The following is a 19,393-nucleotide window of genomic DNA, read 5'->3' on the forward strand; positions in this document are numbered from 1 at the left end:
GAATTTTGAAGGACAGTTGCATTTCAGTCTGCATATTGCTTTGGGAAGTACGAATTATGTAGGCTTCCATTAAATTGTGAACTGAAATGAATTTCTCCCCGTCCCTAATATATACTGAGTGTAAGCTGGGATTTTACAGCATTAATTCTGACGTTTCTTACTTCCTATCAGTTTTCTAGGAGAACCCTCAGCACCATAGCATTGGATTATTACAGAGAGGAAATCAGGCTCCTAGATCTCAGACTAATTTCTAGCAACACTATCAGTCTCAAATTATTATTGTCCTTCGGCAGCCTCAGTTAGCATTTTCCTTAGAGGAGGAAGGGGAAACCCAACTGAGTGATCTTAAGTTGTTGATTGTATTGGTATCATTTAACTTGCATTGTGATTCTGTGCATATTTATTTTTGGTTTCTGTATTTGTGATAAAGATGAAAATGAATGCCGCACCAAGCCAGGTATCTGTGAAAATGGCCACTGTGTCAACATTATTGGAAGTTACAGGTGTGAATGCAATGATGGTTTCCAGTCAAGTTCATCTGGAACTGAATGCATTGGCAAGTAAACCTACAGTCCATTATTTTCTGTTCAAATGAAAGAGTGTTTAAGAAATCTTTGCCAGTTTGGATATAAGTGGTAGTTGGCTGAAACAAAATCTTTTGTATCTGTCTTATCTACAAGGAAGGGAAATTAAAAGATTATCCTCCTCTGTTTGCTAAAAAATAAAAAATACCAGACAGATGGTTTGAGAGAAAACTAATTAAATTAGGAAAGCTGGAGATACTATATCAAGTAGTGATTTAACACCTTTCATGCATGCAATGTTCCATTTTCAGGGTTGCCCTACTATCAAGCTATCCTGTCATATGTCAAGAGAGAGGTGTACTTTTGCAAGAGCTATACTGTATATATTGCTCAATTGTTCAGGATACAGACTGGATTTCCCCCATCAAATTGCTAAGAGTTAGTGCTCAGGACACAGATTAATGTAGCATGCCCATAGTTTTCTGAGAGAATGATCTTTGATGGTGATAAAGCTATTAAATTTCATAATTAACATTTAGATTCCAACATATCTACCTTACACATTTTGCTTACAAATTTGGTAAATAAATGCCATCTTGTAACCTTACTGCGTATTAAAATCTTTACGTGAATCAAATGCATAAAAACAAGGAAGGTAAAAATCAGTGTATTGTTACTACTAAAAGTATATTTGAATTTTGGCTTATAGAACTTATGGACATGTATGTAGTATTAAAATGAAAAAGTATTTTGTGAGTGGTATTTAAAATTATGTATGGAAAAACCACATCAGGGTACAAAAATTGGACCAGTTTATAATTCTAATAAAATAGATTTGTCGGTTTTCAGGTAGTATTCTGTGATGAAGTATGATAATTTGGAAAAGGACTTGCTGGCTAATTGCATAAAATGGTTCCGTAGAATATGATAATAAATGCTTTAAACAAGGATGTGCACCTTGTTCTAATCCATATGTTGCTACTTCACATTCACTTCACAGATAACCGTGAAGGTTTCTGCTTTGCTGAAGTCTTGCAGACAATGTGCCAGATGGCTTCTAGCAGCCGAAATCTTGTCACAAAATCAGAGTGCTGTTGTGATGGAGGCAGAGGCTGGGGCAATCAGTGCGAGGTTTGCCCACTCCCAGGAACAACCCAGTACAAGAAACTTTGCCCACATGGTCCCGGGTACACCACCGATGGAAGAGGTACAGTTTGATAGATAAGTAGGATAAATGGGTCTTATTTGGTTTTTCCTAATTTGTTGAACAGTATTTTATGCTGAAACAGGAGTAGATGGCTAACTGTAAAGTTAAAAATAACAGACAGAAAGCTTTCTGCAAACCAAAAATTCAATGATTTTGTGGCGTATGTTGACTGTGTTGTAAATTAAACACAACTGCGCAGCAGTTTCTCTTAGCGGAACACTCTGAATGGTTATCTAGTTTCTTTTGTCCAAGGGACACAAACGGCAATCCCACTTTCGGACAATATGGCAAAGCATACCGTGGCTCCTTTCCTAGCAGAGCAGGAGCAGTAGGAACAAGGGAGGAGTGGAGTGCCTGCGATATCTGCAGTGTGCCCTGCTGGCATGCTACTCATAGTTTAACCATGTGACCTGCAAAGTTTAACCATGTGACATGCAAAATGGGCCACCTACCATATAATATTGTAGTTTTCAAATTTTATTCATTCCAGCCAATTTATGCTCACTGATGCTGGGCAGATATGAATTCTGTTAAGTTAAATTGGTAAGTAGCTAGGCAAATGGTTTGGTATTTGTGTGACAAGCCTACAAATTCTACTTAATGCAATGAAAGTAAATACAGTGGTACCTCAGGTTACAGATGCTTCAGGTTACAGACTCCACTAACCCAGAAATAGTACCTTGGGTTAAGAACTTTGCTTCAGGATGAGAACAGAAATCACACAGCAGCAGCGCAGCAACAGCGGGAGGCCCCATTAGCTAAAGTGGTACCTCAGGTTAAGAACAGTTTCAGGTTAAGAATGGAACTCCGGAACGAATTAAGTTCTTAACGCAAGGTACCACTGAACTCAGAATTTGACAATAAGGTGTCGTCGAAAGATAAATAATTTGTGTAATACATTCTTAATCAAATAAAGGTGCAGTTTTATGGTTTCTGAGGGGACATTCCAAGCATAATAGAGTGGATTGGATGTATCCTTCTAAGGGAGACAATGGGGGAGGGGTGGAAATGGGAGGTAAAATGGGATTGGGGGAGATTTTTTTTTAAGAGTCTATAGTCCTCTGTTTCTTGGCATGAAATACTGTTTGTCCAGCCACCTTTCCCCCTGCCAGTAGTGTGCAGAATGAGGGAATTAGACCATGCTCCACATCAGGATTGCATCCTTAGTCTCTTATGCTACAGTAAGAAATGTTATTTTTGAAATATTTCCTGTTATTCCACAGATATCGATGAGTGTAAAGTCATGCCAAGTCTATGTAGGCATGGCCAATGTATCAACACCATGGGCTCTTTCAGATGCTTTTGTAAAGTTGGCTACACCACTGATATTAGTGGTACTTCTTGTGTGGGTAAGTTTTACCACGACCAACTTAATTCCTTTTGGTTGACTTTAAAACAGCCTTATAGCCTTCCTGGTTGCTCCATTACATAAGTGAATGAACACTTTGCAGTACAAAATGGGGAAACTTCTGGCCACACAGCCCTAAGTAGCAATTTCCCCCTCTAAGCTGTGGAACAGTAACAACTGGTTTACAAATGAGCTGTGAGCGTGTGACGCAGGGGTTGCTATCGCCATCTAAGCAGACCAATCCCATTCCATATCAGACCCATATCTGGGAGTTAGGAAAGGAAGCAGAGGTCATATTGGCGCTATCCTGAAATATAGTAATATTACGGATGTTAGGAGAAAGATTCACCCATTTTGTGCATTTATTGACTGAATGTGTATCCCATCTTCACACCAAATAGCGTTCAAGGTGCTTCTTAGCACACACCTGTTTTTCTTTTCAATATTTCCCATATGAGGGGGGAATAGTCATTTCTTTGTATCTTTAGATATTATTTCCAGCAAGAAACTGAATTACTAATAGTTCATTATCCTACTTAGATCTTGATGAATGCTCCCAGTCTCCCAAACCATGCAACTTTATCTGCAAGAACAGTGAAGGAAGTTACCAGTGTTCTTGCCCGCGTGGCTATATCCTGCAAGAAGATGGAAAAACCTGTAGAGGTTAGTGGCTGAGTGCTTTGATGGGTTGCTTTTATTTGTTAATTCCTTCTTGTGTAATACTTGAATTTTTGGCAGCAAATTGGGTGTGGGGTCCCAGTCTGGACTGGGAGTACGTTCCCCACTGCTCCTTTTCCTTTTGAATAAAAGTAGCCTGCTAGACCAAGGCTTTTGCTTGTTTTTTGTATTAAAAAAGGTGTAGTTTGGCCCAGTATGTTCAATTGTATATTGCAAGAGCCTTTACATGCTTCTGCTGCAGGCAGAGAAGGCTTGGGCAGTGTTCCCTAAATGGAACAGAGGCACAAAACTGTCCAGGTGTATCTGAGACTGACTAAAACAGAGGTAGGGTCTTGACAAGTTGGGTAAAGGCAGCCAGCTCGGCTTTGCTTCTTAATTATAGAATTATACTTCAACTGTTCAAGCCAAGCATGGGGTAAGCATGTAAAAGAGCCTTGTAACTGATCTATTGAAATAAGAGGAAATCATAATTTTTCTGACTGTGATATAGATAATTTGTTAGTAAATAACCTTTCATTTTAAACATAATATATTTTACCTCTTTTTCACTTTTAGATCTTGATGAATGTCAAACTAAGCAGCACAACTGCCAGTTCCTTTGTGTCAATACCTTGGGAGGGTTCACATGTAAATGTCCACCGGGTTTCACGCAACATCATACGGCTTGTATTGGTATGTTCAATTGAAAAATTGAATTTTCGTTCATAAAAACAAGTCACATTAATTGCCTGATTTTTTTTATCTGATCTGTGTAGAATTATTATTTTTTAAACAACAACAACAACCCAACTGTATAAAGATATTTGTCATCACTGCACTACTTAGAAGTTCAAGGGGGGGATGTAGATAAAAATGTCGGAAGAAATGAAAGCACTCACTGAGGATTTTTATGCAGTTGCTGAATATTACATTGTAAATGTAACCACACAGAGACAAAGGAGTAAAGCATTATTAAAAGCTGACTTGAAGTTACAGTTGCTTAAAACTACATTCAAAAGTATTTTTTATTGACATATCAAATGTCCATAATCTTCTTTGACCTTTAGCACACACCTTGTGGATTTAAGTTAATGATGGAGAATGAAGTATTTTCAAAAGAGAACCTCCTATTTAGTTTGCATCTGGAAGTAGCACTGTGGGTGCAAATAATTCCCACAAACTTAATCATATTCTGAACCCCTAGTCAACATCATGTGCTATGTTGATAGCTATAGAAATGTGCAAGTTTCAAGCATGTATATATCCATTGCCATATACTTCTATATTTGTATTAGATCTTTTTTCAATCTGATTCATAAAAATGAATAACTTTTTAGATAACAATGAATGTGGATCACAGCCTTCACTTTGTGGATCAAAAGGAATCTGTCAGAATACTCCTGGAAGTTTCACCTGTGAATGCCAAAGAGGTTTCTCTCTAGACTCAACTGGATTAAACTGTGATGGTAAAATCTGAACATAATATTACATACTGAGCTTATACTATAAATTCATAAGAGCATAGGCAGGTTTATTATGGGACTTTATTGCAACACAACATTCAAAATCTGAATGCCTTAGCTTAGGCAGCTAGTTGAGTCTAATGAGACAGCAGCATAAGTATTCCATTAGTTATACCTTTTGCTCTATTAGTTCTAAGTAGCTGGGTGAATATTTCTAAGCAAACATTTTTAAGCAAGTATTTTAAAGCAATCACTGTGATGTCTATTCATATGTTTGCCACTGCCGTGTTTTCAGTAATGATTAAATCTCACTATTAGATGTATGCACCAGATCTCAGATTCTGGGTTGGGTCCAAAGAACCTGATTTAAATGCTTTCAGTTATTGGCTCTTTCCAATAAACACCTCCTAGCTGCAAGAATAAGTCAATAAGACATTGGAACTTTAGCAGCTATGTGACTGTATAATAAATGATTGATTGAGATATTGGAACAGGTATCCTTTAAAATCCAGGGGGCCCTATTTCTTGGAGAAGATTGGGAATCTTCCCAGGGAGGGTGTAAAAGGGTTGGTCAAAAGGGTTACTACCAACTCCAATTTTCTATGAAGAAATTTTGTTAAGGCGCAATCCTATTGCATAGTCCCACTGAGATGATGGAACTTGTAAGGTAAGTGTGTATAGAATTGTAACTCTCCCTTTTCTTCTTGTATCTACCGCATTCTTTCTTTACAGATGTGGACGAGTGTGAAGGAAACCACAGGTGTCAACATGGCTGCCAAAACATCCTTGGTGGCTACAGATGTGGCTGCCCACAAGGATATGTTCAGCATTATCAGTGGAATCAATGTGTGGGTAAGAAAACAAAACTTCACAAGCAGATCATTTCAAAATTTCAAATTCAACATTTAAGTTTTCAAAACTCTGACAAAGAAACTAAACAGCAGGGCAGCAGAAATCAGTAGGTGGCACTAATGAGGCATAGATTATAGGATTGCAGCGTCAAGCCTAGCTGGCTAATGGAAACTGCTCTGTGTTGCCAAAGGACACCTTTAGCTACAGTCTGCATTCAGGGGGCTATGCATTTGTAGGTGCTGATGGAGAGCAAAACAATAATTCTGGTGGGAAGAGTCAAAGAAAGCACAATAGATGGGGTTTGCCCTCTCACACTGCTGGTGATATATTTACCCCACTACCATACTGAAGTCTGTTTTATCTTGTAGTTATTTAAAATGGCAAGAGCACTTTCCTGTTCCAATCTTTAAAATCTTAAATTCAGAACCTGTTTATATTACTGTTTTACTACTATTGTCCTGTTAATAAATTCTGTATACCTTTAAAAAAAATAAAATGTTGTCATTTGTCCAACAGATGAAAATGAATGCTCAAATCCTAGTGTTTGTGGTTCAGCTTCATGCTACAACACTCTTGGAAGCTACAAATGTGCCTGCCCCTCTGGATTTTCCTTTGATCAGTTCTCAGCTGCATGCCATGATGTAAATGAATGTTCATCCACTAAGAACCCCTGCAATTATGGTTGCTCCAACACAGAAGGCGGTTATCTTTGTGGTTGCCCACCTGGATATTACAGAGTTGGGCAAGGGTGAGTATTTGCTGGTGATTCCCACAAGCCAGCATCTATGTTTTATTATAATGCTAATCTTCTAGAAGGCCCAGGTAGCCCAAATTGTTAGCAAATGTGTTCTAGTTATCTAGTATTTTATCAACGCACTATTTCTGATTGATTATATGAGAACAAGAAGCATAATTTTCACACTTTCCTTTCTGAAGTGGCTGGGAGATTAAGACAGCCTTTAGACAGTCAGCAACTGAGGTCTTCCGCTCCTTTACAAAGTCACAGGCCTAGGTGTCCAGCTACATCACTCCCAACAAGTCTTAAAATCCAGATACTTGTTGCCAGTTGGGGCAAAGCTACAACACTAGCTTCCCAGCAGGTTGTTTAGTGATGCTCACTGGGATGAAGAAGGCAACGCAGCAGAGGTCAGCAGAGTGCAAATGCACTGGTAGGAGTGTTGGGTTGGTTCCACAACCCCTACTTCTTCTGGTAAGCAGCAATGGTCCACCTGGTCCATCCCACCAGCAAGCAGTTTTTGCTTAAATCTTAATACTGATTCCTGCCAGGGACCTTCTAGCAATTCTGCCAACCAGTTATAAAGTCAACTGGCTCCATTCTGCTTTTCTTATCAAACTTGTCTTAGCACCCACCAAGTTCTGTCCACCGCCAAGCCCCATATTAAAGGTAAAGGTAAAGGTACCCCTGCCCGTACGGGCCAGTCTTGACAGACTCTGGGGTTGTGCGCCCATCTCACTTAAGAGGCCAGGGGCCAGCGCTGTCCGGAGACACTTCTGGGTCACGTGGCCAGCGTGACAAAGCTGCATCTGGCGAGCCAGAGCCGCACACGGAAACGCCGTTTACCTTCCCGCTGGTAAGCAGTCCCTATTTATCTACTTGCACCCGGAGGTGCTTTCGAACTGCTAGGTTGGCAGGCGCTGGGACCGAGCAGCGGGAGCGCACCCCGCCGCAGGGATTCGAACCGCCGACCTTTCGATCGGCAAGCCCTAGGCGCTGAGGCTTTAACCCACAGTGCCACCTGCGTCCCTAAGCCCCATATTAGACAATATTAAAAGTGTGGCTACTCTCTTCACTTTATACAACAGAACAGTTTTGTAGTACTTTTGATATCCTGGATAGTCTGTTTTCTTCCTCAATGAACTAACGTGGACTAACCAAGGAGTGCCCAAACCTAGAGATAGTATTTTCTCTTCTGCCACTGCCAGAAGATTGCTACAGAAATAGCCAGGTATAATACTGCAAAGATGCCCTGCCTCTTAGCTCAGAGTAACTCATTTTCACTTTTCTTCAAAGACCGCTTGTTTATGTTCAACACAGAAACCAAATTTTAAGAATGTTTTCAGTAGTATATGGTTTGCAACGATTCCATACTGAGGAAGTGGAAATGTAACATGATGGTTTAGATTTTCAAGTATTAAAATTGCTATATTCTTCCAACAGGCACTGTGTCTCAGGTATGGGGTTTAATAAAGGCCAGTATCTGCCCTTAGATGGGGATGAAGAGAATGCTTTGTCTCCTGAAGCATGTTACGAGTGTAAGATTAATGGCTACTCCAAAAAAGACAGCAGGAAGAAAAGAAGTCTCAATCAAACTGAGCTGAATGAGGTAAGTAAGAACTGTAGAGTTAAACTAGTTTGCACTTCCTCTTCCTAAACTAAGTTGAATAGATTTGGCCAATTGAGGTAGTTAGCTTTTTCCTGTCAAAGTGGGGGAAGGGTTGGAATTTGTTGATTACCCTATCCGAGGGCGGCCTCACATTTCACACCAAGTGAGCCGCAAGAGTGCTTTGACACAGAATCCATGAGCTGTACACTGCTTTGGCATGCACAGGGTGAGCCCCAGTGCTGTCTTCTCACGGGTGGCTAAGAAAAGCACCAGGCTTTGGGAAGGAGGTGTGAGAATCTGACCGGGGCCTAGAGCCATCCTGCCTCCTTCCCAAAGCTGGGCCAGCACTAAGTAGGCCTAGGAAAGGAAATGGGAGCAATCTAAGACCCTGTCAGAGCCCTCATGCCTCCTTCCCAAATCCCAGCACCACACTTAACCTGGCTTTGGGAGGGCAGCACAAGGGCTGGGCAGGGGGTGTCAAATGTTTCTGAGGCCAGCATGCAGCCCTTGGGCTCCATACGGGACCACCCTCCCCTATTCCGTCAACTGCTGTGATCAAGAATGTTCATGAACATTTCTTAGGCTCTACCACGTTGTATAGCTTTACTCAAACTAATCTCTGTATTGCACAGATGCTCCTATTTGTATTTGTCTGTAAAGGTCACCCCAGCTGTAACTGTGGCAAAAGTCCCAATTGTATAGCCAGTCTCTTGAAATGCAACTCCCTGGTATAAGCCAGCACCTGCCTATTTCACTTGCAATAACCAGAGAGGTGGTAAAAACATAAGAAGAGCCTGGTGGATCTGGCCAATGCCCACCTACACCAGCGTCCTGTTCTCACAGTAGCCAACCAAATGCCCGTGGGAAACCTGCAAACAGGAGCGGAGCACAAGGGCACTCTCCCCTTATGCGGTTTCCAGCAACTGGGCCATTGAAAGCCTTGTCCTTCATGAAAAACCCTTTCCTAGCCACTTTCTCCATGCCATGCATAATTTTATAAACTTCTGTCATGGCACCTCTTACTTGCCTTATCTCTTAACAAAAGTCCCAAATGTTATACCCTCATGGAGGAGCTGCTCTCCCCCTTGATTATTTTGGTCACCCTGTTCTGAACCTTTTCCAATTCCACACCACCCTTTTTTGCGGTATGGCAACCAGAACTGTACACAGAATTCCAAATGCACCAGAGATTTGTGTAATGGCATTACAATATCAGTTTTGTTTTCATTAGGCAGCTAAATCGCAGATGCAGTTCAATCACTCAGTTCAGAGAGGTCCTGTGAGGTCTCTTTGCAATCTCCTTCATTTTAACAACCCTGAACAATTTAGTGTGATCAGCAAACTTGGCAAATTGGACCAATTAACAGCTGTAAGAACAGTATAAACAAGACAGATCATGGGGTTTGCCTATACTTTCATTTTCACTTCTCGTTTATAGATCAGTTTGGAAAGTTTGGACATTGACCACCCGTTGAAGATGAGATTCAACGTGTCTGGGCTCAGCAATAAAGAACACATCCTAGAGCTCATTCCTGCAATTCATCCCCTGACAAACCACATCCGCTATCTCATTTCCTTTGGTAATCATAATAACATCTTCCGGATACACCAGAAGGATGGGCTGAGTTACCTTCAGATTGCCAAGAAAAAGGCAATCGCCGGCACTTACGCACTGGAAATTGCTAGCGTTCCTCTCTACAAAAAGAATGAGCTAAAGAAACTGGAAGAAAGCAATGAGGACAACTACCTCCTAGGAGAGCTTGGAGAAGCTCTTAAAATGAGGCTCTGGATTGAACTCTACTAAAACCTCCACTCCTTAGCTCCACTTCATGAATGATTCACTTCCATTCATGCACTTATACATCTGAACATACTTCGCTTTCTGAGAGCTTTAAAGAGAGACAATGACTTTTTCAAAAGTACCAAAAACTACCGAGGACAGAAACCTCTGAGTCCTTCCATCCTGTCCAAGACTGCAGAATGGCCCTTTGACTTTCCCGTGGCCAAAGCTTTTGACTACAATGCCAATCATGGTTACTGTAACTTCCATATAACCTCAGTTTAAAGTATACTGGTGCTGAAGAGGTCAGCATATGGCACAAAATGTGAGCTACTTTTTTCCTATTAGCAGTCTAGCACGTTGGGTATTTTGCTATAGTTCCTAAATTAAAAAAATAGAGATTTTATTTATTTTTAATGCAGTAATATATGAGAATTTAGCAAACTACGTTAACACAAAAAAAGGAAAACACACCTGTTTTTCCTTGAGATTTTATGAATTTGAACTATTACAGGTAAGAGGTTCTTCTTTTCAAAAAAGAGAAACCAAGATTCCCCCCCCCCCCAAAAAAAGTGTCCTTTCACTATTGTGCCAGTCATCCCACAAAGCATAAAGGCAGTTCTTTAAAATATCATGAAGGCGAATGAGCACTGTATTACATTTCCGGAGGGTCAAAACATCCTTCCCCCTCCACGTAGGGTATTTAAGCCATGCCTTATCAGCAGTGACTGTGATCAGAATTTCAGAAACCATAAGCCTCAATACTAATGCTTATGTTACTGCCCTGAGGACTAGATTCCATGTCAGAAATTACTAATAATGGAAGGTGGCACTCAACCACTGTAGCAAAATACCTGGACTGCTTGTGGTACCAATTGCAGGCCAAACCGTACTGTATTTTCTCCTGATAACCTCAATGTCACACAACACCTCATTCACCACAAACTAAAGGTGCTCTACATACTTGCATTGCCGTGGGCAGCTGAAAACAAAACTTATATTCTTAGAAGGGAACACCTGATGCCTCATTGTGTATAGTGCTGGCTTGGATTAATGCTGAAATAAATATGACCGAGCTGCTTCAGGGCTGCCATATGTGTACACTATTCATGCTGCACAGAGAAAAGAAAGAAAAAATGCATATTTGAAACCAATTAAGAATTTTCATTAATACTGTAGTTATACACAATATGCCTCATTTTATCATAGCCTATTTTATAAGAATTACTTTTGTACAACAAGTTGGCATTTAGTTTACTTTTAGTATTTTTTTAAAAATGTTGTGCCATTATGTTTTAATAAGTGTATGTCACCATGGTGCTAACAAACGACAGCTGGTACCTGTAATATGCAATGTAAAAGGACCTCACATCTGAAACAACCCAAAGCACATGCCAAATCTGGGTTTTTTTTTCCAGGCATCTACCTGTGCTGACCAAAGATTAGCAACACGTTACACACACTGTTTGCATTCACTTTGTATTTTCTTTATGGAAGTAAGAAAACATTGTAAATTACAATTTTGTTTTGAGAAAAGGGGGTATTGTTTTGTAAGCCTTTGTACTAATACAACACCACCTTTCCTGCAATAAAACCTATTTTCTGGTAACTGCCTTGCTTTGTCCAGGCATTTGGAGAAAAATGCCTACTAACTGAAGGGAAATAATGAAAGTACCCAGATCCCTTTCCTCATCACCCAAAGTATTTTTGACCTACTAAAAAAAAATAATCAGCAGCTTTTCCCGCAATTCTCACCTTTAGTGGGGCTGTGCAGGAAATGTCCCTGGTGCTATGTTATTTAAAAAGCCAATGTTCAATAGTTTTGAATATTGCATTTGAAGAATTACATTTCTCCCTTGTGTATCTGTATACCGCTGCTGCATCACACCACAGGACCATTGATTCCAACATCCTATTCTCACAGTGATCAGCCAAATACCATTGGGAAGCCCACAAGCCAGCAGGAGGAGGACCACAAAAGACAGAAAGGCTGAGCTTGAGAACATCTGAGTCAGTGTATTTCTTCATCATCAGTTCTGCTCTTTCCAGAGGAAAAGAGATCCTTCTATTCTTTTACAAAGCCGTTCCTACCTAGGCTTCTTTTCCTATCATGAATTAAACATCATAGAGTACACCCACTGAAATTAATGGACACAATCAGCCAGGTTCCATCAAATTCAATGAGAATACCCTTCAGTACAACTCACTTGGCTACAGTCCCGTTTTGTTAGTTTAATTCCCTGTTTCAGCCATTTCTTCTGCCCTTTGCTGGTCATTATTAGGTAGTCAGTCAGTGATTCAGCAAGACCTTCTCTCCTGTGCTGAATAGCTCAGAGCAGGGGTCGGCAAACTATGGCCCCTGGGCCAGATCAGGCCTGCCTGGGTCCTGTAGGTGGCCCGCCTGGCCATTTAAGAACCCGCCAAGAAGCCAAGACTCCCAGCGATGGCGATGGGAGGAAGAGGCCGAGCAGCGGCAGCTCTGACAATCAAACGCACCTGGTTTACCTCAGCGGCATTTGATTGGCAGAGCCGCTGCCGCTTGGCCTCTTCCTCCCGCCACCGTTGTCACTCTGGTGCTCCTGTGGACCAGAGGGCGGAGGAGACGAGCTCGCTTTGCCTACCCGCTTCACGAGAAGAAAGAGCGGTGGTGGTGGCAGTGGCAGCCCCTGGGAAGGTAACCGCAGTGCCCTCTTAAGGCAGGGAGGAAGCCTGTTTTGCGCCACCGCCGCCAGCCCTTTAGCGAATGAGGCACACGGCAAACCGAGAAGGCAGCTGGGGGGTGGGAAGGACTACTTGCCCCCCCACCTCTTCTTCCAGCTCCCCCTCCCATGCTGCTTTCTCTGGAGCCACCATCCCTGCTTCGCCATGGCCGTGCTCTGCATATTGAACTTGCTGCTCTTTTCTCCGTGGAGCGATTGTGGGTCTCTGTGTGTGTGTGTTGGGGAGTGGCAGGTGGGTAAGCTTGCCTGTCGGTCCTTCCCCACCCTGCTTTAATGCACACTATTTTATTTTATTTTATTTATTTTATTACACCTGCCCTTCCCCCGCCCCATTCTTCCCAGTGTGCATAGGAATTCGTTCATCCCCCCCCCAAATATATAGTCCGCCCCCCCCCCAAGGTCTGAGGGACAGTGGACCGGCCCCCTGCTGAAAACGTTTGCTGACCCCTGGCTTAGAGGCACAATTTTAACTAGGTCCCCAGTGTGGAGAGGCAGGGACGATTTAATCCACCATTACTCAGTGCTGCAGTCCCAGTCCTGATTGGAGCCTGCCATACTGCAGCTGTTGAAAACAAGCTCACATCTCATCAGATTATCTAACATAATGTGTAGTTTGGCCCTGAGAATTCAGAAGGGTTTACAGATTGAGGGCATATCTCCCAAACAGATGAATGCACCAGCACCTCTATAAGCACTGACTCCAGCTTCATTGCAAACGAATTACAACAGAAAAGCAGTTTTCCTTCCACACACAAAATCCACTTATCCAATAAATCTTCACAAAAAAACAGTAAAGAGTCTTGTGGCATTTTAAAGACAAATGAAAACAGCTAATCTCTTGGAAATTGTCACAAAAACAGTTGGTAAAATAAATACCCCTTTCATGTTTTAAGCAAGTTCCGCTTCCTTATTCTGCCATCTCCTTTATGACTTAACTAGGGCTCAGCCTAGAAGTAATAAAATAATAATAAAAAAACCTAGACCTGTCATAGAATATGGAAACTGTCTGAGCAGTCTCTTTGTTATATCAGACAAATTATGGCAAAGTATGGAAAACAATAAACATAAATAGGCGGTGCTGAGCGGAAATGAAACTTTCTATTATGGACCAACTGGCCACAACCAAAATGATATTTTTCCGAAGTTATTATTTTTATTCCAAACCCTACCAGTGCGGATCCTACCAACCCACATGTGCAATTGGCAAAGAAAAATTAATACATTTGTATTTCAATCAAATAGAACACACATTTAAAAAATCCCTGCTGTATCAGCACCCAACTGTTGGAGGATGGGGACTTCCAAACTTAAGCAGCTATTATAATGCATGTCAGCTAAGCAGTATGATAGCCCTAATGTCTGGTAATGAGGGAATCCAATGGAATAAGCTGCAGAATGTGGAAGTAGACAGTATTCTTATGTAAGTAATACCTCTTTTAAAAGATAAACTAAATTTCCTACACAGATTCAAAAACCCATTTACTTACACAACTTTTAAAATTTGGACAACATGGGCAAATCTCTTTGTCCCAGGCACATCACTCATAATGCCAATAGAGTTTTACCCAATCTTTACAAATAAATATAAAACCTATAAAAAACCTACAAATTAATATAAAATCTTTAACATAGAAGGGTGGAAAGAAAAACAATAATACGACCTGAAATATTTTTACAAAAACGGAACGCCGCTTATCATTAATGACATACAAACCCAGTTGGGAAATCCTCAAATACTGTGACTATTAGGATACCCACTAAGGGGATTTCTAATAAACTCTTAAGATTAAAACTGAAGCCACGAGACAATTAACGTCATATGGAAAAAAAATAGTAGAAGAAAATATAGCAACGAACGGATTAATATCACCACCCTGTATAAAACAACTATAGAGGCATATTTCCCTCCCCAGAATAATATGAGAGAATGGTGGGGATCAAATTGGGATTTAGAATCCAGAATGCGGCAGCTAGACTGGTGACTGGGAGTGACCACCGAGACCACATAACACCGGTCCTGAAAGACCTACACTGGCTCCCAGTACATTTCCGAGCACAATTCAAAGTGTTGGTGCTGACCTTTAATGCCCTAAATGGCCTTGTCTCAGTATATCTGAAGGAGCATCTCCACCCCCATTGCTCAGCCCGGACACTAAGGTCCAGCTCCGAGGGCCTTCTGGTGGTTCTCTCATGGCGAGAAGTGAGGTTACAGGGAACCAGGCAGAAGGCCTTCTCGGTAGTGGCACCCGCCCTGTGAAATGCCCTCCCATCAGATGTCAAGGAAATAAACAACTATCTGACTTTTATAAGACATCTGAAGGCAGCCCTGTATCGGGAAGTTTTTCATTTTTGATGTTTTATTGTGTTTTTAATATTCTGTTGGGAGCCGCCTAGAGTGGCTGGGGAAACCCAGTCAAATGGGCGGGGTATAAATATTAATAAAAGTAAGTAGTAGTAGTTGCACTTGAAGACATTTGTGTGTATCTAAGTTTCACAATTTAAATGTCTGTTCACTTCAATGCAGACACAAGACATGCCAATTCCAATTGTTTTTGTGGACAGACACCCCTAACCTTGAGGAATGTGCCACATCTGCATAGCCACTCCATTCGCCTTTTGAGTAAGACACCCATTAACCTGGCAACAGACAATAATTATCCCAAACACACCCCAGCTACTGACGAAGAAAACCCCAATGTGGAATTATATAGGATTAGTAATTTTGATGTACAAATAATAGGCTTTCAGCTCTTCTTTCTTCCCATCTTGATTAGTGACAGGAAGGACATTGGCTTAGAACATTTCTGGGGAAGGAAAAATGTTCTTTTCAGTTCTCATTTCTTCTTTCCATACTGATCAAAGGAATACTGCACTGCTTTGTTTTCCTTTATGCCCTATTGTTATCGAAGAGATAGAAGAATATATCTCAGTTATTGGGTTTTTGTAAGTTTTATCCTATGTGATAAACAGTTGCCTGTATCTTTCTTCCAGTGTTTTCTTTTAAGAAATATACAGGTAACTGTTTATCACATGCACTTTCAATTAACTGGGAAAAAGCCAGGAAACTGAAACAAATGAAACTAATATTTTTTATATCCCTGATACCTACATTTATTCACGAAGTTGTTGGGAGGTATAACAGCTACTGAACAAATTAATATTAAGAGAGTCAATACAGCAATATATCATTCAATTATTTCCTTGGCAGTCAATTTAAGCAAACTCATTGCACCGTTGCTTCTAGCAAACAGATCTGTCCATTTTGTTTCAAAATGTCAAGATGAGTCGAGTTTTTAAAAAGTAAATAAACAAGCCACACTGTGTGCGTGTGTCAACTCTACCCCCCTCCAACACGTGGTCAGCAAAACTGCTTTCAATTCTCTTACTGCTCCCATCTTGCAAAGCACAATGAGTTGACACAACTTCAAGAGAAACACTCAACAGGTGCTATGAAGAGTTGTGACTTGATCATCTTTGGGGGGTGGGGAAGAGGTGCTTATTTTTCGGATAGGATATTTTTCGGGGATGGCGAGTTGCGTACATAGGAATAACACGGTACCTTTCAAGCTCTTCCCAGTTATTTTGAGTTTTGCGTGAGGAAGCAGAAAGTGAAATGAGGGAAGGAGACAGGAAAGTGTGTGTGTGTGCGTGCGCGCTTATGAACAGAGACTGGGGCTTTGGAGTTTGCAGTGCCTCCCTTTCTCAATGCCTTCCCCTCCAAATAAAACAGTTCATGACACCCCACCCCACCTCTGCCTCCTTCAGAGTCCCAGCAAAGCAAATAGGAGCACCAAGTCCCACCAAAATAATTTGTATTTGCCCTCCCCAAATAGAGTGGTACCTTGGTTTGCAACCGTTTTGGATCACAACCGCGTCAAACCCGGAAGTGTGTATCCCTTTTTTTGGATTACAACCTGTCAGAGCTGCCTTCGGGTCCCAGCTCACAGAGGACCAACGCTAGGCTGTAGTTATGTACAAAAGTCTTTATTGAGATTCAGTCTCCATTTTAAAGCCGCAGCGTGCAGCTCTACGTCCCGACCTTAGACCGGCGAAGTCCTGTCTGAGTCTCCTCCCCCTCCACACCAGTTTAAGACTCTCGCTTTGCTCCACCTCTTCCTAAGTTCCTTTCTCCTCTGGGCCCTCCTGCCCGCTAGGGTCTCATCCTTCCTGGACTCCTCTGACGCTGACCCTGACGATTCTTGCCCCTCCTTCCAGCGGGCTTTAGGACCTGGTTCCCTATCCGGGCTACCTTCTGTGCCGCTCGCCTGTACCTTTGAACTTGGCGCGCGCGCCCAGCCTGCAACTTTCCTCTTAACCGTTAACTCGCTCTCCGATGGAGGCGTGGTCAACCCTGACTCATCTTCTCTCGCTGGTGGTGCATATGTGGGCTCTGATACCTGGGACTCCTCCCCCCCACTACGCTCCGGTGGGGAAGCTGGTCCTGACTTCCAACCGCTGCTCTGGGAGTCCCCGCTGGCCCCTTGCTTCTGGGGTGTCCCCCTTGGGTCGCCCCTTGCCCTGCCCATCGGCGCCCCCTTCTGTGAATCTTCCGATTCGCTGGAGAGGCTCATGGAATCTATCGGGCTGCTGTCATATTCTCCTACGCTGCCCTCGGATTGCTCCCCCTCGCTTTCCATCTCCTCTCCTCCCTGCGCTCCCGCTGAGTCCCTGACACAACCCATTTTTATTTTTTATTTTTTGGATTACAACCTATTATCATTATTTTTTTGAGGCCCCATTGGCAAAAGTGCACCTTGGGTTACAACCTGTTTTGGTTTACAACCGGACCTCCAGAACGGATTAGGGCCTTCTCGGTGGTGGCGCCCGCCCTGTGGAACGCGCTCCCATCAGATGCCAAGGAAATAAGCAGCTACCCTATTTTTAAAAGACATCTGAAGGAAAGTTTTTAATATTTAATGCTCGATTGGGGCCGCCCAGAGTGGCTTGGGAAACTCAGCCAGATGGGCAGGGTATAAATAATAAATTTATTATTATTATTATTATTATTATTATTATTATTACTACTACTACTACCACTAGATTTCTTTAATAGCCTTTCCCTTCTAGAATATTCTGTCCGGCCACAAGGTGGCACTCAATGACCTGCAAATTAATAATGTTTTACTGCTATTCTGTCAAACTCCTAACTCCATACTACTTCCCGTCTCTGGTTCTATTTCCTAATGCTGAGGACAGTGTGCTGGCGATACAGTTTCTTTGCACCTGTGCCATTCATAATGGTCGGTACAGGGAGAACTACATAAGCAGGAAGGCAGAGGCTAAAAGGAATAAAATTATCACCAGCCTTGTGCCTTTTCAGTTATTTTGGAAAGTATAGGGCTAGGGTTACGCCACATTTCACATTTCAGAGACAACTGAACTTCTTCTGGCAAAGTTGTTGAGCATGCAAAATCTCGAAAAGTGAAGATTTTTACCTATCTTTTAGGAAACTTGCCCAAAATTAAGCACCTCACTAATGAACGCCTGCCTCCCTTGTTCTCTTAGAAGGGCAGTGGTGCCCACCGTTGTGGTACTGGAACTGAGTTCCGGCGGCAAAAAAAACCTGCGTACAAGTTGTAGCTGCAGGAAGCAAGCTAACTGCAACAAAATGAATGCCCTTTTCCTTTCTTATCCCATTGTCAAACAGAGAGTAACAGCCCCACTTTTTATTTTGAGAGAGGGAGGAGCGGCAGCCGCCTCAAGAGACGAGGGAACCTGGAAGTTGCCCCTCTCTCCATTTTGTTCTTACCTCAAGACCAGGCCTCAAGGATGCCATCCAGTCCTTGCCGCACTCCGATCCTGCCCCTCATCAGTGGCGTGCCTTACTCACGGAAAGACAACACTGCCACACCTCTCTTCCATTTTGCTTTTACCTGAGGGGGTAAAAACCAGCCTCAGGGCGGCCATTAATCTCTCCTATCCTGCACTTCATAAGCAGGGAGAGTTGCTTGCTCAGGAGAGAGGGACACAGAAGAACTGCCTTTTTCTTCCATTTTCTTTTTCTCTGGGAAAAAACAGGGCCTAAGTACAGTCATTCTGTCCCATTCAAATGGCACACCTTGTGAGGAGAAGAGGAAATGGCTTTTTGTGTGGAAAAGGGAGCCACAGCTGCCTTTCTCTCTCTCCAATAATGCAGTCAGGTTTCAGCTGTGTCCTTTAACCACCTGAGAGACACCAGCTTCTTAGGAGTAAAGCCAATTATTTCAAACAGCTGCTTTCTTTTCACACTGCACTAGGTGCCAGAGGTTTCCCACCACCAAATATCAACCTTCAGCTTGCCAAGAGAACCATTTACACTTTCTTTACCAAATCTACTGGGCCTCAGAATTGCTATTAGGTCATTTCCTAAAAGGAAGGGACCAGCCATCTTTCTCCCATGCAGCTGCTCTGCCACCAAAGGGAAATGGTAAAGCAGAGCAATTATTACGTTTTGCAAATAGCATCTTGTGGCTTTTTGCTAAGCCGGCATGGCTTACGGGTGGTGTCATCTTTAAAAG

The 19,393-nt window shown here is 42.2% G+C and overlaps 1 protein-coding gene across 1 annotated transcript in view; it reads left to right on the plus strand.

Moving 5' to 3' along the window:
* Positions 1–11,785, plus strand: part of FBN2 (fibrillin 2) — a 136,950-nt gene extending 125,165 nt beyond the window's left edge. Inside the window, exons 56-65 of the mRNA XM_079995931.1 lie at positions 431–556; positions 1,525–1,731; positions 2,955–3,080; positions 3,620–3,742; positions 4,313–4,429; positions 5,074–5,202; positions 5,932–6,051; positions 6,568–6,799; positions 8,231–8,396; positions 9,835–11,785. Coding sequence (XP_079852057.1) covers positions 431–556; positions 1,525–1,731; positions 2,955–3,080; positions 3,620–3,742; positions 4,313–4,429; positions 5,074–5,202; positions 5,932–6,051; positions 6,568–6,799; positions 8,231–8,396; positions 9,835–10,200 — 1,712 coding nt within the window. The 3' untranslated portion in view covers positions 10,201–11,785. The remainder of the gene's footprint in view (positions 1–430; positions 557–1,524; positions 1,732–2,954; positions 3,081–3,619; positions 3,743–4,312; positions 4,430–5,073; positions 5,203–5,931; positions 6,052–6,567; positions 6,800–8,230; positions 8,397–9,834) is intronic.
* Positions 11,786–19,393: the final 7,608 nt, after the last annotated feature.

Source organism: Podarcis cretensis, assembly GCF_951804945.1.
Source record: "Podarcis cretensis genome assembly, chromosome: 11".
Classification (NCBI taxonomy): Eukaryota; Metazoa; Chordata; class Lepidosauria; order Squamata; family Lacertidae; genus Podarcis; species Podarcis cretensis.